Below are 24,432 nucleotides of genomic sequence, written 5' to 3'. Positions count from 1 at the left end.
AGTCCTCCACTGGAGGCCAGCGAGAGCCTCTAAAAACAGACTTCATACCGAGGATGCTTTGGTGCTGTCTTACTGCCTTGACAGGCATGTTCTGAATCATCAGCAGGGCCTCTGGGACCCTGGAGCCTTCGCACACAGAAGCTCCTTCCCGCCCTGTCAGGGTAGCACCTAATGCACACTGTTGATGCATCGCATACCTACCGCTTCTTCCAGGAAGGCACCTGGGTTCTCACCCCGGGCAAGGTCGGACCTGCGCTAGTGCACCCCGTTCTTTACCTTTGCAGCCAGACTCTGTACACGTCTAGTTAGCATAATACTCTTCACCACCTAATGTTCATCTTCTCCACTAGAGGATGAGCTCGAGGAGGGAGGGACCTCCGGCACCACTGTGACCACAGCATCTCCTTATTGACACAGGGCATGCCCAGGACACCTCTGTGACTGTTTTGAGTCTTGGGGCAGTAAGGGTCTAGCAGATAGAGAAGCACTAAAAGCTTTGGACAAGGAGAGGCCAGCTGTTTAACCTGGTTGGTTATCACATTTTCTGAAATATCTTACGTATTTTAAACTATTGGTTAAGCATCTGCTTTCCCCTCTCCCTCTGCCCTTCCCCTTTACTCATGCTAATAAATCAACAAAATCTTAAAACAACAACAACAACAAAAAAAACACAAGAAAACCCCATGTATACACACATATACCATATAAACCAGCCCACAGAGCAGGTTAACAGAAAACATTTTCATAGGCTGAAAGGACTGACTGGAAGCTAGAAGAATCCATGGCCCAAGCCTGTGGTACTCAGAGGTACTCAGGGGCCTGGTCATATACTGTGCTGAGCCCTCCGCAGGGACCCAGTGGCCCTGACTCAGAAGGCTCTCGGGAATGCATGCCCTGGCTGAACCAGGCTTCGGGGATATTCGAGGTAGTTGCTGAGAGCCCACTGTCAGGGCTGGAGGAAGGTTGTCCATTTTGAAATTCCGTGTAGAGCCCTAGCTTGCTGACAGCCGCTAAAAATGATTTCTGCCCTCTCACTGCCGCTGATGCTCTACCAATGTCTGTGGCTTGGAAGATTGGTCAGTCCAAGCCATGATCTCCTCTGGTCTAGTCTATTCTATGGCTCAGCTCAAGGATGCCCTGTCTTGCCCCTGCCCTGGCTTCTGAGGCCCCTTACAGACCATGTGACCCATCTTCCCTCGCCAAGCTGCCACCTCCTTGGTGCAAGGTTCTCAGATTTCTCAAATACCTGGCCGTCTAGTCCGTGCCCAGGTCACTTAGAACACCTTCCTGATGTCACACTGGAAAGCAATTTCTATTCAGATTTGGAACCTTACCAGACACTCATCCTAGAAACAGTACACGTACTTTTAGATAAACATCACACCTTCAAAAAAATATCTTCCCAGAGTGATTCTACCGCTGGTGATCTGAACTGCCTGTGTTGTAAAAGCATTTCCCAGCAAATGGGAAGGCGGTCGCCCACCCACAGACCATGGAAATTTTACCAGGAGAAAATAAATCATAATTTCAATGGAAGGGAGAAAGCTCGTGTGTGGCGGTGGGGAGGGGGAGATCTAAGAACATATTTCTCAGAAAAGCAGTGGTGGAGGTGTATTTTTGGTGTTTTATGTCACCCGTCTTTGCGAGCAGAGAAGCAGCTCTCGCCATGTTTCCAGTACCTTGTTAAATCATCGAGAGGCGACTGGAGATGGTGGAAAAGAGAGGGAGGAGACCAGAAAGGTGCACATACCCTGGGATGAATCAGACCACAGGTTTATCCGGAGGCGATGCTCCCAACTTCATGCCCCCTCCATCCTTCCCCAGGGCAGCCGTATATGCCCCCATCCAGAGGACCCTCTAGATCCTGAAGCAGCTCTATCTATTACCTTATGAGTTTCTCAAAAGCTTCTTTTTCTTTCCGCAAGGCAGTGAGATAGCGCTGTTCCTCGGTTGAACCTCCATATATCAGAAAGTAGACCCTGCCGGTTAAAACAGAACTCTCTTAGGCTGTAAAAACATAATTTTTAATCCCTGAAAGGAAGAGCATAGCATTGGAAATCAGCAATCTAAACTGCTCAAATAATAAATATTTGACCAAGAATAAAAGGCTCCATTAATCACGTACCTAAAATTAAGCTGCCTAAACCCCACCTGGTGAAAGGCTCATTACCACATTTTTCCCCTGCACCGAAAGGAGGAACAGAGTTTAGGTAAACACTGAAATATAAAGAGAGGGATAGAATAATTCTTGCCTCAGAACTATAAACAAATCAGAAAACACAAAATCTCAGTGGCTTCTCTTTTTTCAATTTTTTCTTTACACCTCTGCCAAACAATCATTTGCAGAGTTGGAGAGCGGTTATAAAACGCAGCTTGTGAAAGTTCATGTTAGTGAGAAATAAACAAATGAAATCTATATGACCTTTATCTTCTTCCTCGGCTCTGTTTTATCCATGTCTTCACAGAATCAAGTCATGGCACGTGTTATATAAACACAGACGCAGAAGACACACGGATGGTATCGGGCTCGAGAAAATAATTTGATATATTATTTTCTCTTAGGGAGGACTGCTTTTCTAGCTTATTTGTTGCTCAGAGGCTGACTTGAGCACTTCTTCTCTCCCTCTTCCTCACCTTCTATCAGAGGTTTTTCCTTTTTTAGCCTTTGACTTTTCTTCTGGACTTCATGCTCCTAGGTTATATTTCTTTGAAGTATGGACTGAGAAAAAAAAAACAACCATTGGACAATGAGTCCGGACACCCCCAGCTCTTCCCCACAAGTGTTATGTGGTCAAGGGTAAGTCATTCGTTAATCCTGGGCCTCAGTTTCCCACCGACGGAGGGAGGAGTTGAACTCTTGGGTCTCTTCCGACTCCGCCATTTTGTTTCCAAATATCACATTATTCCATTCTTAGGCAACCAAGAACTTGGGAGCACACAAACTAGCTACAAAGCTGATCAGTAGCAAAGTCTGAAAAATTTACCTATAATTGCCTATAATTCTTTGACCAGCTTCATCTAATCTCTTCATCCTGTGTTATTTCTGACCTACCTGCTCTGTTCATCTCTGTTCTGGAAAGGGTGCATTAGTTAAGCTGCTAGCAAGGTTTCTTTTGGCTCCGTTTTTGGTTCAGCCTGAGTTCAGGATATTAATTTTGCTGTTTATTTCCCTCAGATAATTGGAGGCCCAGAACACTATATTCTTTGAGAGGCATCATTTTCTCATCTGATATTTCTGTAGATTTTTTATCTGCTATTTCTTGAAACTCAAGAAAACTTAGTACAATAATTCCCCCAAATACTTGTGTTTTATGTGAATGTAATTTAAAGTCACTTCTTGAAATTTATAAGGATGACATTTTAGAAGATCAAAGCCATTTAGCTGAGTCAAAGTTACAGTACTTTTTGGTACAAGTTAGGATAGTATACATTTCCCAGACTTGGTCAGATACAGCACCCCATAAGCTAGGACCAATGCGGAAAGGAAACAGTACTGAACAACAGAGCAGCAAGTAACCTGAACACAGACAGTTTCCTAAATTCATTGTTTTACTACATCTGACATCCTTCCTATGCCAACTTCCCAGGTTGATCAGGAAGCGAGAAGGATTCATAAATGGTTATGACCTACGTCATAACAGAATGTTAAAGAAAATCCACGTGTAACTGGTAGGCCATCTGTGGTAAAGCCTAACAAACCATGAAACTGAAACCTTTAGAAGAAGCGGTACGATAGGGTATTACTGAGCCATAAAAAAAGAATGAAATCTTGCCATTCACCGCGACATGGGTGGACCGAGAGGGTAGTATGCTAAGTGAGATAAGCCAGACAGAGATTGACAAATACCATATGATTTCACTTATATGTGGTATCTTTAAAAAAAAAAAAAAAAAAGAATAAACAACAATAAGAGAGAAAACAGACTCAAACAGAAAACACGACGATGGTTGTCAAAGAGGGGTAGGGGTGGGGAGAAGGGGCAAAATGGGTGAAGGGGATGAAGAGGTACAAACTTATAAATATGCCACGGGGATGAAAAGAACATCATAGGGAATGTGACCAAAAATATTGTAATACACTTGTCATGGTAAGCATTCGGTAGCATACAGAATGGTTGAATCATGATGTTGTTAAACCTGAAACTAATTTACTATGTGTCAACTGTGTGTGTGTGTATGCGTATACATATATAGGTATGTATATACAAAAAAAAAAGAGAGAGAGAGAAGAAACGGCTCATATTCTTTAGAACTTGCCTCAGAGGCTTCCCAGGCCTGCTCGCCCTGTAAATCTCGAGCTGGCGAACGAACGTGAGCTCGGCGTCGTACAGAACCACGTATCTCGGCTCCACTTCATGGAGCACCCTTGTCAGAGCGTAGGGGTCACTACAGCCCAGGAGCGGATGCAGGATGGTGAGCGGGTCTTTCAGGAGTCCATATGCGGCGTCAGAGGACAAGTTCAAGTCAAATTCCTCGTGCTTAATTTCTTCTAAGGAGCTCTCTGGGCTACTGCCTGTGTCCCTAGGCCCGCCTTCCTTGACATCCCCTTCCTCTTCCGGTTCGTCAGACTTTCCCATCATCTGAGTTAAGGTTAACCTTCGCCTTTTCTTTTTGAGAGTCCTTTCTTTGGTGGCAGCCCTCTGTTTGTTTTGGGGGTCTTTAGGCCTTTTGTTCGATTTCGCCATTCTCTTGGGGCTGTCCTCACGTCGAAATTTCATCCACACTTCTTCGGCTTTGCTATCCTTCTCGAAGGTTTTCCTGTACAGCCTCAGCAAGAAGGCCTCTGCTCCAATAGTGATGTACTCTCTCAGCTGGGAACACGTGCGGTCATCGCTTGCACAAATGAGTACTTGACCTAAAATTACGAAACAGTGTTATGTTACTATGACCTCACGTGTCCCCCTGTTCCCTCCCTGGCTGGCCCCTCGCCTCTTCCCTCCCTTCCCACAAAGAAAACACATCTTACCCCTTGGCGGTAGGATACAACATTCACAATTTGCTTAAAAGGGTCTCAGATGCTTATCAAATGCTTTCCCTCTCTGAAAGGATTAGTTAAATCTTTTGAGTAAAGTTGATGCCAGAAACATTTAGTCTTATGAAAGCGTACCCTGGTATAATGGAGGCTTTACAAAAGCTCTTTTTAATTAATAATTTTCCAGAGGATTTGATATACCAAAATAAATTCCAAATGGATTACAGAGTCAAATGTTAAATATTAAATCATAAAAAAGGTGACTATTCTCCACCTCTCTGGATGGAGATGAGTTTCTCTGCTTAAAAGCAATGGAAGACATCTCAAAGACTGATATCTATAATCTAAACAACTGTGCATTAAGAAAGCTAAAGACAAGCAAGGGGGTGCCTGGGTGGCTCAGTCCTTCAGCATCTGCCTTCAGCTCAGGTCATGATCCCAGAGTCCTGGGATCGAGCCCCACATCAGGCTCCCTGCTCAGGGGAAAGCCTGCTTCTCCCTCTCCCACTACCCCTGCTTGTGTTCCCTCTCTCACTGTGTCTCTCTCTGTCCAAATAATAAATAAAATCTTAAAAAAAAAAAAAAAAAGAAAGCAAAGACAAAAAACCAAATTTCCAAAACAGCCATCATAAATGACAGTATCTTTAATATATAAAAAGCCAATACAAATTGTGAACATAGTCTAAATTGGCAAAGGAAAAAAAAATTGGCAAAAGAGAAAAAACATTTAAAAAAACAGTGAGCTTACCTAGCACCAAATTTCAAAAGGACATTTTTCTCCAATCAAATTGCTAAAACCATTACACATATATAGGTATACATAAACATGAACATAGAGAGAATCTCCAGTCATTGTGTGCTAGCTGAAAGGGAGATGGGCTCTGGGGCGCCTGGGTGGTTCAGCTGGTTGTGACCCACTCTGGATTTCAGCTCGGGTCACGGTCTCAGGGTCGTGGGATTGGACCTCACGTCGGCCTGTGCACACAGCATGCTGTCTATTTGAGATTTGTGGCCCCCTCCTCCTCCCTCACCCTGCTCTACCTCTCTAATAAGTAAATTAATCTAAAAAAACGAAAGAGGGCGCCTGGGTGGCTCAGTGGGTTAAGCCGCTGCCTTCGGCTCAGGTCATGATCTCAGGGTCCTGGGATCAAGTCCCACATCGGGCTCTCTGCTCAGCGGGGAGCCTGCTTCCTCCTCTCTCTCTCTGCCTGCCTCTCTGCCTACTTGTGATCTCTCTCTGTCAAATAAATAAATAAAATCTTTAAAAAAAATAAATAAAAAAACGAAAGAGATGAACTTCTAGGCTGCTAAAGGAAATGAAAATTCATAAAAACTTTGTACAAGTCAAATGTGGTAATATATCTCAAGAACGTTATCATTTGACTCTCTAATTATACACCCAGAAATTATATCTGCACTATGACCTTAAACAGTGTGAGGCAGAAAATACATAGAAGAAACCCTGGAACCAAATATGCCCATGTGACTCCCAGACATCATTTTGTTCCCGTTCTCTTTTTCCTTCATACTTAGCAAGTTTCCTAAATGAGCATGCAGGACTTTGGGTCTTTAATCACAGTACTGCAGGTTCTGGGATAACATCACCAGCACATTTACTCAGATAAGAGTTATGCACTTGTCTGTGCTGATTTATAGGAGTTCAGTCTCAATGGATTTTTTTTTAATCTAGTTTTATTTTATAACAGGTTTTATTTTTTTAAATGTAGTTCAGCTTGTCTCCTGTGCTAATAATCTACTAGTATATTCATGTTTGAAGATAGCAGCCCTGAAATCTGGAATTTTTTGGTGGGGCGGGGAGGGCCTAGTCAATGCTGCTCCAGAGAACAGTTAAGACTTTTTGGAAAGATGCTTGCTGAGAATAAAGCAAGCCTATTAGCTTTCTCCTTGGGGATTCCAGATTGAAAGCCTGGTGAACGTGTATGTGGAGATTAACTGCCTCTTTAAATAGAAGTCCTGAGAAGAAAACCAGTGAAAAAACCCGCTATCATGAATATGCAAGGATTCAACCTGGAGAAAATCACATCAAACAAACAGAAAACGAGGCTGCCACTAGGATTTCAGTGTTCCTTTGGCATTCATTTTTTTACATTTTATAAACAAAATCATAGTAAGTTTTTTTTTTAAGATTTTATTTATTTTTTTGACAGAGAGATCATCACAAGTAGGCAGAGAGGCAGGCAGAGAAAGAGGGGGAAGCAGGCTCCCTGCTGAGCAGAGAGCCCGATGTGGGGCTCAATCCCAGGATCCTGAGATCATGACCCGAGCCAGAGGCAGAGGCTTAACCCACTGAGCCACCCAGGTGTCCCCATAATAAGTTATTTTTAAAGAACTAACAAAGAAGACTCATTTGCTCCATATTGAAAGCAAATGTCAGCATCTCTTTTCTCCTACCTGGACCACCAAGGGCTTCACTCTCCTTATTTTCTGCCTCGATTTCTTTCAGTACTTCGGTTAATGCTTCCCACTTGGGGTTGCTTTCTAGGACCAGTTCCTTTTTTGTTTCTGTGTAGAAATAAAAGTTCAACCTCATTCTACGTGATAACATTTATCCATAAAACATTTCATAGCCTTTCAAAACAACAGATGACACGGGTATCCTTCCAAAAGCCCCTTCCTTTGAGCCTCTTTCCGGAGGCCAGATACAATCTTCTTTCTTGAAAAAGATCTATTTATTAAGGTCTAAATGAAACACACTCCAGACCAATGTTGATAGAGGCCTCCCAGTGCCCTGAGAGCAAGTTACATGCACGGTCACGAATTAGAGAAGATTCTGTGTTGTCGGCTACAGTGATGCCAGATACAAGAGGCTACTTAACAGGAAAGAATCAGTACAGTCATGGTATTTATTATTTCTAAAATCCCCATGACAGTCACGATCCTGAAGATGGGATACAAGTAGACAGCAATCAAATGTTTCTGGGAGTACTCAGACACATCACTAACACGGTTAAGTTCTGAACTAGACCTTTGAATGATATAGAATGTCAGCATGAACCCTATCCCATGCCTTTAAAAAAAACCAATGATATTTATTATATCTACTAGATAAGGGTTGGAATAAAATCCATACTTGCCACATTCTAGTATATTTATTTTTTTTTAAGCTAAAAGGAATGTTAAACATTCTGTTAAGACTTTAAGGTGCCAAAAGTAGTTATTACTCTGAAGTTTAAAAAAGAAAATCAATCTGTAGCTCTTATGTAGTGGTGAGAATACTCTTCACGGATGCTTGGCACTTGTTACTTGGAATCCCCTGACAATGGATTCTAAGACTTGCTGTATTGGATACTTTTAACATACATTGCATATAACGTATATTTAACATATGGGCACAGGTCTTTCACATGGCTGAAAGATATTTAAGATTAATACACTGACTTGATAAGAATTTCCACACCAAATACTTCAATAAAGGACACAGTTAAAGATTAAGCCTATAAGATACCTTGTTCTTCTTTAATCTCTGTTTTTTCAGACATTTTGCCTTTTTTGTTCATTTTGGCATCTGGAAGATGGTAAACCCTTGCTCGAGCATTTACAAACATTGAGGTGCTGGAGTCAAGAAACAGCCAACCTAACACAAAACGTTAAAAAAAAACAAAAAAAGGTCTTCAATTTAGGATGAATTTTAAAGTCTCTGATGGTCACATGCCCTATAAGGACAACTGTCCGCCATCTTGTTCTCGTCTGAACCACACCTTCTCCCTTACTGTGGCCTCCATCACTGCTTGGTTAGACCAGTGGTTTTCAAAGTGTGGCCTACTGATCTCTGGGGGTCACTGGGATGTTTTCAGGGGGTCTGGACATCAAATCTATTCTCATAAGAATACTCATAGTTTAATTTTTTCCCCACTGTGTTGACATTCCCAATGATGGTGCAAAAGCATTGCTGGGTAATACTGCTGGTGCCCCAGTGTACTCAAGGCAGGGGAACCAAAGCGGACTAGCAGTCAATGTATTTTTCATTGCTACGCATTTGTAGTTTATTACTTAAGAATGTCCCTGACGAAGAGGTAACAATTATTAATTGTATTAAATCTTGGCCTCAGGGGCCCATGGACTACTTGAAAATCGGTGGTCTAGTCAAACAGTGACAGAGGACAAAATAACTGAGGCAGATGTGGTTGGTAGAAAAACAAGATGGCGGCCAGTAGTATATGTATGTTTCCCTGCAAATCTCTTCAGTCTTCAGCAGTCTGGCTGATGAAACCCTAAACCCCCTCGCTAATTCTTTGGAGAAAATGAAATTTGAAGTTCTTAACAACAAAGCTTCCAGAACACAACCTATTTCTAAGTTGGGGACTGCCTGTAATACACAGAGTCTTTTCTAGAAATAAAATCGCCTGGAATGGATATGCATATTTATTATTATACAGAACAGAAGTTACGTAGGCGGAAACATTAGCTATCAATAAAACCTACATCCTTGCGCTATGAACATAAAACGTAATTTGAAATCTCAGTATACCACGTAGTTGAATATAGCACTCCCTACATCTGATTCCTCAACAAAATCCAACACTTTATTCAAATCAGCTCCCGTAATATCAGTATTTTTATCTCCCACCTGAATTCTGACCAAAGGCCTTCTCTGTGGCTCTCAGAGATTCCAGAAGGTTAAGGAACGTGATACAGTCATACTGAGAGAGGTACTGCAGCAGAGTTCGTAATATCTTCAAGTCCTGAACCAGGGACTTGGTCTTGGCTCCAAGCTGGTGCCACAAAGGATCCAGATAATGGCGTATTGTCTAAAACAAGAATAAAATGTAGTATTCCTAAAAATATGTTCCATGTAGCTATTATTAATACCAATTATACTTGCAATGAATATTATCCCCATATACCTAAAGACGCTTAGGGTGGTAAATTTTATGTTGTGTCTGTTTTACCATACACACAAAAAAACTCCCAACAGCATCTCCCAAGAAAGTGGATAGAAAATTTCAGTTCATAAGATTCCAATTACAGTGTTTAAATTTTCAAAGATAAAGCAGAGTGTCTTATTCATAGAATCTTTGTGATCAGAGAGTCCATTCATGGTTATTCATACGCACCTTTTTAGAAGAATAGGCCTGATAAACATCAGATAACCAGTCATTTGTTTGTTTTTTTAAATCTTTTTATTTATTTATTTATTTGACAGAGAGAGAGAGAAAGAGAGAGATCGAGATCACAAGTAGGCAGAGGCAGGCAGAGAGAGGAGGAAGCAGGCTCCCGGCTGAGCAGAGAGCCCAATGCGGGGCTCAATCCAGGACCCTGAGATCATGACCTGAGCCAAAGGCAGAGGCTTAACCCACTGAGCCACCCAGGTGCCCCCAGTCATTTGTTTTTATGAAGGGTCAAAGTGTGTTGCTTAAACGTATCGATTTCTGCCAAGGTTGGCTGTGACCCTATCCTAGAGAGATAAAAATGTGGCATCCAGTTGGAAAGGGAACAGAGGGCATATACCAGGGAAAGTACATGTACCAAATTAAATAACAATGTCCCTTATTTGGTGGTGTAAAAGATTTACTTCGTTTTTTTTTGTTTGTTTGTTTTTTTAATGTGATTCATGGATGGGAAAATACTTGTTAAATTAACAGTGGACTAAACATGAATTTTTTTAAGACCCCCAAAATAGGGGCACCTGGGTGGCTCAGTCAGTTAAATATCCCAGTCTTGGTTTTGGCTCAGGTCATGATCTCAGGGTGATGAGATCAAGCCCTGCATTGGGCTCTGTGCTCAGTGCAGACTCTGCTGGAGATTCTCTTTCCCCACACTGCTCCTTCCCCTGCTTTCTCTCTCTCTCTCTCAAATAGTGTAAATAAATCTTTTTTAAAAAGTTGCCAAGGTACAGAATAGCTTTTTGTATAGACTATAGAGATATCTACAAACCCACAGCTATATATGTGTGTGTATACACACACACACACACACACACTCCTTCACAAACTGATTTTGTAACTAAAATGGATAATACTTATAGCATGCTATAGAAGCTGTATTACTCTGCAGCATCTTATCTAACAAGATTAATACTCAGCAGGAGTAATATTTGGATGGCTGTATAATTTATTGTCCAAAATGGGACTCTTGTGAAAATGAAATTATATTATTAATCATTATTCCAGGAGAACAGGTAGATACTATAACTGTCCTAGACCAAATGGAACATATAACTGCATACCTGCTCAGTAAAATCATCTATAAAAGTTAAATTTTCTTTCTTTCTTTTTTTTTTTTTTTTAAGCTATGGGGTTTCTTTTCTTTCTTTCTTTTTTTTTTAAAGATTTTATGTACTTTTTTGACAGAGAGAGACACAGCAAGGGAGGGAACAGAAGCAGGGGGAGTGGGAGAGGGGGAAGCAGGTTTCCCACTGAGCAGGGAGCTTGATGAGGGGGGGCTTGATCCCAGGACCCTGGGATCAACACCTGAGCCGAAGGCACACACTTAATGACTGAGCCACCCAGGTGCCCCCCAAAGTTAAATTTTCTAACAAGATGCAAAGTTATGTCTGCATTTACATTTGGTGGCTAAAAGAATATCCAAAATAATACTTTGACCTTTACTAGCCAGGGAATGGTAAGCAGAAACTTAGTACAAAAATATCAGGTTACATTTTGTTTTTTTTTTCTAAGAACATATACATTCTATTAAAAGGACATGAAGGTTTGTTTTTGATGGTTTTTCTTTAAGAACACAGGAACAGAACACATGAAATTAGTTTCGTATATTGTTATTTCACAATAAAATGACTTATTGGAAGAATTAGAGATGTGAGGAGTTCAATTTTTCCTGCTTAATAATCACTATACATTATTTCCAGTGAGAGACTGATTCAGAGTTTAAAAGATAGGAATTTGTTCCACCAAAATATGAAAAAAGAAAAAACGCTGCCCAGAGTTTTTTAAAAGTCAGCATTTTCTGGATCTACAGTTCAATCTTTGACATTTATATAACAGTATTAATTCATCTATGATTTTAAAAAAAATCAGTTAGAGGGGCACCTGGGTGGCTCAGTTGGTTAAGCTTCCGACTCTTGATTTCGGCTCAGGTCATGACCTCAGAGTTGTGATATCGAGTCCTGCATTGGGCTTCAGGCTCAGTATCAAGTGTGCTTGAGATTTTCTCTCTCTCTCCCTGTGTCGTTCCCCCTCCAAACGCGTGTGGACATGCTCTCTCTCTCCAAACAATCCCCCAGTCCCCCCAAGTCAGTTAGAATAGAAGTTCTTTGAACTAAGGTCTTACTTAATCTTACCATTTTCTCAATTCAAAATGTAATTTTAAGAGAGCAAGGTTCACATTCCTCAGTAATGAAAATTCATCCCAGTTATTTTTATTCCAAACAAAAGATCATAAATCATGAAGCATTCTTATGTAAAACTCTTCTACCTGTAGATATCCAAATGTGGTCACTGCAGAGCAAAAAAGGTTATGTATCCCTTTCTAAATTATATTTAAAATACGAGATAATCACTGCATAACTGCAGAAATCAGGGTTCTGCTTTTACGTTGGCCCATGTATTTTACTACAAATTGTTACTTTCCAGAAAACCAAAGAAGCTACCCTTGAATCAGCTCCAAATTAATTCTAAAATAACAGCAAATTCCTACTAAGGACACTGCAATCACAAAAATGACTTGGATTCTTTAAAACTATAACATCACAAACGCTGCTTAAGAGGAAAAGAAACGGAGTACCTTGTCAAAGGGTTTTCCGATAGCATTTTCTAGAGACAAATCTTCCACTTCGAGGGACGGGTTATGGCATTTGAGCTCCTTCAGACACGCGTTTAAAATGTCCAGTATGGCAGTCTGAATGGCAAGCATGGCGGGCGTCATGGAAACGTGAATTTCTACAACTTCAGGTTTGTGCTGTTCTAAAAACGAGTTTACAGCTACATGGAACCTACAGAGACAAATAGTTTTCAAAGATTTTCTTGAGTTTCAAGAGCTGTGTATTTCTGGTTTGGGTTTAATACTCTCATAGATCTTTTTTTTTTTTTTCTCTTTCTTTTTTTTGTAAATGGAATTAAGACACAAAATAGAAAGCAAAATGGCAATGCCTTCAGGAATACTTTCAACCTCAACGAATGGATATTATTATTCAAATAACGGGGGGTCAGCAGGACTTTTGTCTGGGCTGAACCCAGCGCCTGGTTTTCAAACAAGTTCTACTGGAACCCAGTCACGCCCACTGTTTATGGACTGTCTACGGCTGCTTTGCTGCTGTAACAGCAGAGCTGGGTCATTGTGACATATCACGTGGCCTGCAAAGCCCCAAATAGTTATCATCTGGCCCTTCGCAGAAAAAGTATGCCGATCCCTTCAAGAAGGTACAATCAAGAAAGGTAAAACACCATGGCAAATGCTCTTAGATGCCATATAGTAAAACCAAAATACCTATTAGCATAGGCATTCGGTGTCGGAACACCACAACCTTAGGGTTTTTCCTAGACACAGGCATCAATTCTTCCAAAATCTTTCCGTTCTATTCCCCGATGGGTAATTTTCAAAGTGAAGTGGGGATCTGAGCCAATAAATCTGCAGTTCAGCTAAAGCTGTTGTACCTGTGAACCTCTAGATTTCCTGGGGGTCTCGGGGAGCAAGACGGAGCACAAGGGGCCGCCCTTGGACAGATGTGATGGGCTACGGGGGAAATAACTAGCAAATCTCTGTCTCCTTGTAAAAGAACCACAGGGATGGGGACCACCTGCTTCTCCTTGATGCCCTTGTTACGAACCTGGCAATCAGGTATCAGGGCAATGACAGTACCCTTTACGTCCCGTTAAAGCGCGCAGGTCATTTACGGCAAGTTGTGGCGTGGCGCTGTTTACCTTGGCCACAGGTAGAGCTTCCCTACGAAGAGATTCCTCATCACTCTTTCCACGTGGCAAAAACCAGTATCGAAGGCGACAGCGTTGTCTGTGAAGGCCTTGATAAAGCCACGCTTGTTTTTCTGGCGGAACAGGCGCAAGATGAAGGCTTCTTGACAAGACTCGATTATCCTGTGAGCTCTGTACACCAAGACACCTGAGAGGAGATCACAGTCGAGAGGGCGGAATGGTCATGGAGCCAATGGTCATGGAGCCTCCTGCTCATCTCCATTCACTCATTCACCGCGTGCCTCCTGCGTCCCTGCTCGGGCACGGGCAGGCACTGGTTTTGGTGGGGGGACGCAGCAGCGGGCACACAGACGTAAATCCCTGTGCTCGGTGTCCTTACGACACACAGGACAAACACGTGGAGTGCTTAGGTTATAGAGTGGTAAGTGCTGGGGGGGAAGAAATGAATCAGAGGAGGAGGAGAGGGAGAATGTCTGAGGGCTGCTGGGGGGCAGCCAAGGCTAGATGGAAATGAGGAGGTGAGTCCTGCCACCACGTGCACCAAGAGAGCTCCAGGCTGAGGGGACAGTAAGAGCAAAGGCCTTGGCGTGGGGGGTGTCTGGCATGGTGGGAGAATTTCTGAGAGCATGGTGGCTCCCTGACTCTCCTTTTATGGGTGAACCAGATGTGGCCTACATAAAAGAGCAGTGATTCAGAAGTCTGGGCAACATCTGCATCACCTAGAAGAATAATTCCAATTTGGAATGGGAGTATATTCAACTGAGAGGTAAATTAGTCCATTAAAATAAAAACCGAAAAAAAAAAAAACCGAAAAAAAATAAAATAAAATAAAAACCGTTGGGGCACCTGGGTGGCTCAGTGGGTTAAAGCCTCTGTCTTCGGCTCAGGTCATGATCCCAGGGTCCTGGGATCGAGGCCCGCATTGGGCTTTCTGCTTGGCAGGGAGCCTGCTTCCTCCTCTCTCTCTGCCTGCCTCTCTGCCTGCTTGTGATCTCTGTCAAATAAAATCTTTAAAAATCAATAAATAAAATAAAATAAAAACCATTAATGGATGTATTTACTATATCTGTGTTTCGGGGTGGTGTGACTGACACATCTGAGATAACAAAAACAAGGACAATTACTGCATTTCTTTATAAAACAAGAAAACTGGACTAGATAATCTTTCATATGTGAATATAATAAAACCATACAATATTATACGTACATATGCCACTTTGATGTGGTTTGGTTAGTGATAAATGAGGGACACACATGACATGAGAGTCCACAGACATCATTTCTGAATCAAAAACTCAATTATTCATGATGATTCTCAGTCTCCTAGACCTACAACAAGCCGTTAACTGATATATAAATTTGGCATAAATGTGCTTATTTTTGTACCAATTCACATCACTCCTAGGGTCTGGGAAATGACACTGACAGTGATTGTGACCCCTTCTTCTACTAGTTCAGTGAGCCCAATTCAGATGCCCCTGTTTCAGTGTTCAAATTCTGGATTGACGTGGATGGAGCTAGAATGTATTCTAGCTAAGCAAATGGTTTTTCAGGTATAGTAGAAATTAACAGTGTTATTTAGGAATCTGTAGAGAAAGGACTTTCAATAACTACAGTATGTACACGTAACAGATTTACTACTGAGCAAGGATTCTGGGCCTAGTCGTTGGGCTTTCCAAGTACTTTCCTAGATTATGCTTGCTGGCCTAGACTGAAATATCCCATAAGGTTAAAGTAATGAAAGGAAACTTCTAAAGGAAAGATGAACCTCAATTTAAGGAAATGCAGTGCTCCAAGACTATCATTCTTGTGGTGCCTGGGTGGGTCAGTGGGTTAAGCCTCTGCCTTCGGCTTAGGTCATGATCTCAGGATCCCAGGATCGAGCCCCGCATCGGGCTCTCTGCTCAGCAGGGTGCCTGCTTACCCCCCTCTCTCTGCCTGCCTCTCTGCATACTTGTGATCTCTCTGTCAAATAAATAAATAAAATCTTTAAAAAGAGTAAGAAAAGACTGTCATTCTTTAGAAAACCCAGGAAACGGGTTTTGGAGGAAATGGAGGAATGGAACTATTCCATCCCAGGTGCAGGGGTTAGGTACTCTAGTGGATTATTTTCATTTAATACTCACAAGGCTTCTATGAGATACGTATAACTATGAGACCAGGAGAGGGCAACAAGTTGTTCAAAGTTATCCAACAAGCAATGGGAGACTAAAGGTTCCAAACCGGCGGGGCGCGGGGTGGGGGGAGGGGGTCTGACGACAAAGCCTGGTTTTTCCTAAGTGACAGCACCTGTAGACTCCTCCCCACTCCCCCACCCGCACCACCATTTTAAAAACCAGCAACAGGAAAACATAAGCAGGCGTGCATGGGGGGCTCAGGTGGTTAAGCATCTGCCTTCAGCTCAGGTCATGATCGTGGGGTCCTGGGATCGAGTCCTGAATCAGGCACCCTGCTCAGTGATGAGTCTGCTTCTCCCTCTTCCTCTGCCCCTACTCGTTCTCTCTCTCTCTCAAATACATAAAAAAAAATTTTTTTTAAAGATTTTATTTATTCATTTGACAGACAGAGATCACAAGTAGGCAGAGAGGCAGGTAGAGAGAGGACGAAGCAGGCTCCCTGCTGAGCAGAGAGCCCGACGCGGGGCTCGATCCCAGGACCCTGAGATCATGATCCGAGCCAAAGGCAGAGGCTTTCACCCACCTCAAATAAATAAAATCTTAAAAAAAGAAGAAGAAGAAGAAAGAAAACACAAGCAGGCTGTATTTCTGGGGGCAACTGCAGTCTCACAAAAGCCTATCTACATTTCAATCTGATGCTCCCATGACAGCTTTGTGTCATACTGAACTGTCATTACTTCTTTCCATCTGTCTCCTCCACTGAACTGCTCACCACACCGTCTCACTGATCTTTCTACCATCAGCCCCTACCACATTCCCGCCAAACAAGGGACCCTTAGTAAATTTAATGTTTATTGAATGAACTTAAAACTGAATTATAGCACTGGGGGCACCAATCTGACATGTAACTTTTTTTTTTCAAGTTTGTCATGGAAAGTGTGTCCTGAGTTCTGTTTGGAGGTGCTAGAGCCGTTTTGGCAATGCAAGCCTCCTGTCCTGTCTTTCGAAAGTACCAGCAGGGTACCTGTGTACACACTTCTTTCACTGCTGAGGTGCTGTAGTTGGCAGGGACCCTTGCGTGGGTGCGGTGGTGATTTTCATAGGTAATGACGGGGAAACCTGGGGCAGGGGGGCATTCAGAACCTTCCAGAGGGTTACATGCTTCAAGGACTGCTGTTTGGTGTGTGAGAGCCGTGGGGAAAGTGCCAGGGGGAGCCTCTGGGGGACGATACCTCCAGAGTGCAGAATCTGAAGGGATTCACTTCTGGCCTTCATGGGCGTTCCATTCAGCCAAGCGGCAGCAGCAGCCCCAGCTTCATTAGGGTTGGGACATGTTCAGAAATGGATATGGAATTTTGCGCTTTTAATTAGGGGCTACCTATAAGCTATGAGCGGCATGTTTCTTTGATTCATTACTGCTCTCGGCCTAATTGGGGCCAACGGTTACTAAAAGTCAGAGCAATACTGACATCTAGTGGTGGTTCCAGTGCGCTTCCCTCCCTCCCCATTTTATCCACTTAAAAAAATAAATGCAAAACCAGGCTGAGAAGAAAGGAGCAAGCGGGAAAAGACCTTCTGATGTATCAGAATTTCTGGTGATGAAAAGCCAATATTTTTTGTTTTTTGCTATTCTTTACTGTTTAGTATGTCCCAGGTGCAATACTAAAGCCATTTATTTTCACTCACTTAATCCTTAATGATAACTCTGGGAAGTGCTATTTTCTCAATTTAAAGAAATGAGAAAAAGAAAAATAACTTGAGGCTTATTAAAATTAAGTAACTTGCCTGTAAGTCGTGGCATCATCCTTCTTCAAAGCCAGGTGAGTCAGACCTCACCGCCTGGGCCCTGGCTGATGGCAATTATAAATGTTACAAAACTAGGGGCGCCTGGGTGGCTCAGTCATTAAGCGTCTGTCTTCAGCTCAGATCATGATCCCAGGGTCCTGGGATCCAGCCCTGCATCGGGCTCCCTGCTTGGTGGGAAGCCTGCTTCTCCCTCCCCAACTCCCCCTGCTGGTGTTCCTGTTCTCACTGTCTCCTTCTATCACATGAACAAAATCTTTAAAAATAAAATAAAATAAGATAAAATACAATAGAATAAATGTTACAAAACTATAACAACACTGTTCTTCAATCAGTTTACCATGAACCACGTAAAGCATTCGTTCATATATTTATTCATTAACTATTTCTTGAGGGTCTTCTAGGTTCAGGGCCACAATGGGAAGTACGATTATGAATATTGCAGTTTTTCTGCCTCCTAGAAGTTCACTGAAGGTCACAGCATACTCATGCATCCTTTTGTCCAACAAATGCGGGTACCAGTTACTTAGCCTGGGATGAACAAGTTGTCCCTTGTACTTAAGAAGCTTGTTATCTCATGAGCTGGACAGACAAACAAACAGGCAAAGATAACGTGGTGTTCTTTAGTGCTAGGACTGGGGAGAAGCAAAGCGAAATCTGAGGGCAATGAGGTAAGGCCCTCACGTTAGCTTTGGGGAAAACCAGAAAAGGGTTCCAGAAGGATGAATAATAATGAAAAACAATTCCTTTTCCATATTAATTCTAACAAAAACGAAACCATACTTCTCAAAATAATTAAGCAACTGCTTGGTTTAATTTCAAATCACGGAGGGAAAAAGAACCTCTTTCAAGGGAAAACCAAATATTTCAGGAAATATATAAAGAATATTTGTAAACATTTTGAGTCTGATTCAGTTCTAAAAGCAAATACCAGGCAATCACCAAATATTTACCAGATTTGAGCTTAGGAAACCAGGAAGAGTCGTTCTGACTTTACTCACTAATTTAGTTACTTATGCGGGCCACAGATACTTTTTTTTTTTTTAATTTATTTGACAGAGATCACAAGTAGGCAAAGAGGTGGAGAGAGAGGAAGGGAAGCAGGCTCCCAGCCAAGCGGAGAGCCCAATGTGGGGCTCGATCCCAGGACCCTGGAATCACGACCTGAGCTGAAGGCAGAGCCACCCAGGTGCCCCGAGACACAGATACTTTTTAAGCATCTAGAATGTGTCTGGTATTGTGCTAACACCTGGAAGCACAGTGTTGAGCAAAAACATCTAGGAGTGTGCACAAGGAGGTCCTGGTTTCGTTCAGCAGAGGGGACCGATGGAAAACGTGCCCATTTATATACAAATAATAAGGTTTCAAATCTTACCGGTAATTAAATCTGAAGGTATTCTATCGGTCAAGAAGTCAACCACAAGTATTCGACTTGTTGCAAATATTACCCCTCCTTGTGTGTAGACCTCATAGCGGCTGTTACTGGTGATTTCATTTGTTACGCGGCGAGGGAGGTGCTCGACTCCTTCAATCTTCAGCTGATTGATGAAGTACTCCTAAAGCAAACCAGAGGTGATTAGTAGGCTGTTGAATACAGAGCAGTTTTAATTAGGCTGCAGGTCTTTGAATTTAAGAAGAGAGACAATACACTGAAGGAACGTGTGAACCAAGTGGCGACTTTACATCGATCGCCCGCAATCATCTGCCTTTAACTAGGCTTTTATTTTTATTTTTGGGTTTGCACGAAGGAATCCTTGCACTTGAGTTGTTCTTAACGCTTTAACAACCAAAAAAAAAAGACATTTTAAACCCTTGGCTAAAAGCCTGCTGCTAGTTACAAAATAGTTGCCGCCAAAGCCAGGTTTGCAGTCAAGCGGACTGTGCAAGCCCATCACAAGGAATGCTTTTCCCAGGCTGTGTTTTAGACTCTTAGCTCTGTCCCGATCCACCCCAGAGGGGATTTCGTGTCAGTGCTCCCTCGGCCCTTTATATCTTCAGTGGAACCTCCGCTTCCTCTTTGGGGACACTGTGTTGTGCTAGGTTCTGTGGGAGGTACTGGGGATACCTAGACACATCAGTCAAGGAGTCTGCGGTCATTCTTCTCTGTGGACTTCTTCCTCCTGGCCACCTGCTCTAGCAAAAGGCTCATCAGACTTGTCAGACCAGGCTGTGCCACCTCCCAATACCAAGCCCCCATCTTAGCCCAGGCGTATCCGCCTTCTGTCTTCAGTGTCCTCCAGTCCTTAACCACAGGCACCCATCCCCAACACCCTCAGCTTCCAGCTCCCTTTCCTTCTGACCCAATGCCCCTCTCCCCACCGAGTTTCGAGTTTCGGTGCACCCCTTCCCTACAGGGCTCTCCCCAGCCTCACACATTACCCTCTGAGATTCCTCTGTTCCCCATCACAGATCCCACTCCTACAAGCCCAGCAAGCCCCATGATATCCAGCTTTGGGACTCCTCCTCGCTCCGATCTATATCTTTCCCTACACATCCCTGTATCTGTGTCTGTATCCCTCTATAGACATCCCCGTCCTCTTCAGGGACCTCCAATCCTCCCCTCCGCCCCCATGCTCCTCAAATGACTCCCCCACTCCTCTCAGAGCCCCTCCATCCCTCTCAGTGTCCTTGCACCCGTGGCAGAGACCTGCAACTGCCTTACGGACCCCCATTCAAAGCCCTCCCATACGTTGTCAGGGACCTCCATCCGCCTCGGGACCCTTCCTACCCTCTGCGTCCTCGAGCTTGTGTCAGGGGACCTGCATCTGACCCCTATTCAAAGCCCCCCCTCCCATGTCAGGGACCTGCCTTGGCCCTGGGACCCCTCCTACCCTCTGCGTCCTTGCACCCCTGCCAGGGACCTGCATCCTCCTCAGACCGCCTCGCACCCTCTGTGTCCCCTTCCCACCCCGTATCAGAAACCTTCATCCACTTCGGGTTCCTTCTCCTCCTTCTCAGCGTCCCCGCACCCGCGTCAGGGACCTGCATCCTCCTCGGGACCCCTCCCACCCGCCGTGTCCTCGAGCCCCTGTCAGGACCTCCCTCTGCCTAGAGACCCCCGTTCAGGGCCCCCTCCCTCCGGCGCCACGGGCCGGAATCGCCCTCAGAAGCGCCAGGGCCTCGCACCCGCGCCAGGGCCCGCATCGGCTCAGGAGCCCCCAACGGTCTCGGGGTCCCCTCTCCCCCGCGCGGCCGGCCGCACCTCCTCCGCCGGCTGAGTGTTGAGCACCAGCACCAGGCACGCCGGGTGGCAGTGCAGCCGGAGGAAGTGGTACAGGAGCCGGTCCGCGCCGAGCCCGCGGGCGCACACTACCAGCCCGTCCGCGTCCAGCAGTTCCAGCACCAGCTGCCGCTCATACTCCAGCAGTGGCGCCATAGCTGTCGGCCGAGCCGGCAATCCCGGCTCCATGGGCGCCCTTCCGGGGCCGCGGCCGAGCCCGGCCGAAGAGAGCCGAGTCCGGGACGGGCGTGGGCCGAGCGCAGCCGAAGAGAGCCGAGCGTGAGCCGAGCGTAGGCCGAGCTCCGCCGAGGAGAGCCGAGCGCGAGCCGAGCGTGGACCGAGCTCCTCCGAGGAGAGCCGAGCGCCAGACGAGCGTCGGTCGAAGGAAGCCGAAGACAGCCGAGCCCGACAGGGTGAGAGCCCGCCGAGCTCAGCCCAAGAGCCGCCGAAGCCGGGAGGAGCGCTGGCCGAACGTAGCCGAAGAGGAGCCGAATGGGGCCGAAGAACCGTACAGTCCGGAGAAGGCGCTGGAGTTGCTGACAGGTGTCATCCCCAGGCCTCAGGCTCCAGCCCCGGTCTGAGAGTGGGGCGGCCTGGATCAACGACTAGCGCCCAAAGCTGCCCTAAAGCAAGGAGACGAGAACTAATCCAAGCTAATCGTCAGCATTCCAGGGCGCCTGGAACGAATAGCCTGTTTCCTACAGCGAGGCTGGAGTCTTACTTTTGCAACTGACCTCTGTGTCCCTATTAACATTTTTGGGGGGATAACCAGAATAGTTTACCACTTTCAGGCCCTTGTTTCGCTGCAAAGGTCTTGAATACAATAAGCTATTTTTCAATTTTTAATTATTTTATTTTTTTAGAGGAATTCTCTGCTTTTTTTTTTTTTTATGTTATGTTCGTCACCATACAGTACGTCATTCGTTTTCGATGCCGTGTTCTAAGATTTATTGTTTGCTATAATACTCAGTGTCCCGTGCAATACGTGTCTTTAATTCCCATCACGGGGCCAACCCAACCCCCCACCCCTCTCCCCTCTCAAACCCTCCGTCTGTTTCTTAGAGTCCACCAGGTGTCCCCGCAGCCACGGCGTCCTTTCTTCCACTAGAGGGACACCTTCGGAAGTTTTTGCTATACCAGGACATCCTGAGAACCCAACCAGAGGAACTGTTCTGTGTGGAAGTCCCTTCCCCGCCTCAACCCCAGCCTTCCTTGCTGGAAAATGAAAATCACTTGTTATCCCATGACCTAGAAATAGCCACTGTAACATCATGAAATGTATACCTTCAATCTTTTCTTTTTTCTTTATACCTACACTCTCTCACCACAGAATTCTCTTATTGATTTGACACAATCAATAAGGCAGGTTTCCAAGTTTGTCGCTAGCATGTGACAAACCTCTGAACATGGTATCGAGTATTTTACAAAACCCTTTTACACGGTTGATGAGATTTCTTTCTTTCTTTCTTTCTTTTTTTTTCAAGATTTTATCTATTTATTTGACAGACAGAGATCACAAGTACAGAGGCAGGCAGAGAGAGAGAGGAGGAAGCAGGCTCCCTGCCGAGCAGAGAGCCCGATGCGGGGCTCGATCCCAGGACCCTGAGATCATGACCCTAGCCGAAGGCAGAGGCTTTAACCCACTGAGCCACGCAGGTGCCCCTCTGATGAGATTTCTGTCACGAGGTGTACCACACCTATTAATCTAATCCTTTGTTAGTGGACATCTAGTTTGTTTCCACTCCTCCCCTCACTATAAATAATTTTTCACTGAACATTTTAGTACATAAATTCAACCATGCCCCTAAGATACACTCCGAAGAGATAATTAGTGGGATAAAGAGAACAAACACAAGGCTTTTCATTATATTCACAGTGCTACGTTGCCGTCTAGAAAGCCTGCACCAATTTACATTCCCATCAGCAGTATGCACACGGATCTGTTTCTCTACCCCGTTACTGCTTAACCAGGACTTTACTTACTTTTGTCGGATTAAAACAGCATGTAATAATTCCCGAATGCTGGTCGAATGCAAAGGTTTGTCTGCAATATTTTACATGCCGCATTTCCTAGGAAACAAGTATTAATTTCTCCAGGGAGGTTATATAACTTGGGCAATACCACTGAGCGAGTTAGTATATTGCTCAGGATGCGGTAAGTAGGAACGTGACACACCTTGAGGATGCGTGTGTTTAAGTGACAGTGAAGTTGAAACCTCATTCCCAAGCTGTGGTAGGCAGAATAATGGCTCCCCAAAGATGTCCCTGTCGTAATCCTGAGACCAGTGAATATGTTACCTTCGGTGGCAAATGGGAGTTTGTAGATGTGATTTCAAGATAGGGAGATTATCTTGGGTTATCCAGGGGCTCAGTGTAAATTACAGGGGTCCATATAACCTCCTGTTATATGACCTCCTGTTATATGACCCTCCTGAGGGTCAGAGTCAGAGAGAGAGAGGTGGCAGGGGAAGCAGAGGTGGGAGTGCTGTAGGAGGGACCAAGAGCCAAGGAATGAAAACCAGAAAAGCCAGAAAAGGCAAGGAAATGAATTCTACCCTAGAAGCTTCAGAAATAACACGCAGCCCAGCCAACCCACTTTGGAGTTCTGACCCCCCCAAATTGGAAGATAATGAATTGGTATCATGTTAAGCCACTAAATTCACGTTAACTAGGTACAGCAGCAATGGGAAACATATACAATTATTCACTAGTTCTATTACATTGAGCTTTAAGATGTCCCCAGTAGACCAAAACCAAACAGAAGGAAACCTAGATGGGAGTATACAGGGAAGCAATAATTTTGGTGGGTGATTGGTCAACATATATTTAATATGTAAATACTTGTATAGATACACATACACATGAAGATGTATTCACTCAATAAACATTTATAGGGCACCTGCTGTATGTCGGGCCATGTACTAAATGCTGGGAGTTCAGGAGTGAACCAAGCAGGCGACATCTTTGCCACCAAAGAACTTGTACTCCGGCGGGAGCTTATATACAAAGATGTTTATCAAATCATTTTGTGAACTACCATTACTTCTCAGATATTTCACCTACATGTCCAATAGTAGGAGACTAATTAAAGTGTCTTCCTGCATCTCTAATACGTGGGATATCATACAACTATTAAAAGCAGTATGTGGCAAGCTCCCAATACATGTGATTATATACCGAAAAAAGCAGTTGTAAGACATTAATATAGAGTGGCATCCCATTTGTCTAAAAACATGAGCAAAATAGCAATATTTTCCCATGACTGCATAGGAGAGCTCTGGAATTAAATTTCTTAACAAAAGCAATTGCTTCTGGGGAGTTGAAATGAGTGACTGGCATCAGAGTAAGACCTTTATATTTTATTTTATTCCCTTCTATTCTGTTGGTTTTTCTTACCATGAACTTATATTGCTTTTATAATAAAACCAAAACCAATTCCCACTTGCTGTATAAATACTTCACCAGCCCTAAAAA

General features: G+C 44.0%; 1 protein-coding gene across 4 annotated transcripts in view; it reads right to left on the bottom strand.

Moving 5' to 3' along the window:
* The window catches only part of ERCC4 (ERCC excision repair 4, endonuclease catalytic subunit), a 34,709-nt gene extending 13,562 nt beyond the window's left edge, over positions 1–21,147 (bottom strand). For all 4 annotated transcript variants that reach the window (XR_006382194.1, XR_006382195.1, XR_006382193.1 and 1 more), the window contains exons 1-9: positions 20,941–21,147; positions 19,114–19,294; positions 13,810–14,005; positions 12,674–12,881; positions 9,561–9,741; positions 8,439–8,567; positions 7,385–7,495; positions 4,258–4,855; positions 1,887–1,979 (exon numbers count right to left, since the gene is read on the bottom strand). Coding sequence is in view for 1 of the 4 variants with exons in the window: in XM_044232714.1 (XP_044088649.1) it covers positions 1,887–1,979; positions 4,258–4,855; positions 7,385–7,495; positions 8,439–8,567; positions 9,561–9,741; positions 12,674–12,881; positions 13,810–14,005; positions 19,114–19,294; positions 20,941–21,147 (1,904 nt within the window). In the remaining 3 variants the exon portion in view is untranslated. The remainder of the gene's footprint in view (positions 1–1,886; positions 1,980–4,257; positions 4,856–7,384; positions 7,496–8,438; positions 8,568–9,560; positions 9,742–12,673; positions 12,882–13,809; positions 14,006–19,113; positions 19,295–20,940) is intronic.
* Between the last annotated feature and the right edge of the window lie 3,285 nt (positions 21,148–24,432).

Source organism: Neovison vison, chromosome 14 (assembly GCF_020171115.1).
Source record: "Neovison vison isolate M4711 chromosome 14, ASM_NN_V1, whole genome shotgun sequence".
NCBI classification, from domain to species: domain Eukaryota; kingdom Metazoa; phylum Chordata; class Mammalia; order Carnivora; family Mustelidae; genus Neogale; species Neogale vison.
The sequence above is the reverse complement of the archived record's forward strand: the minus strand, read 5'-3'. Positions and strand labels throughout refer to the sequence as shown.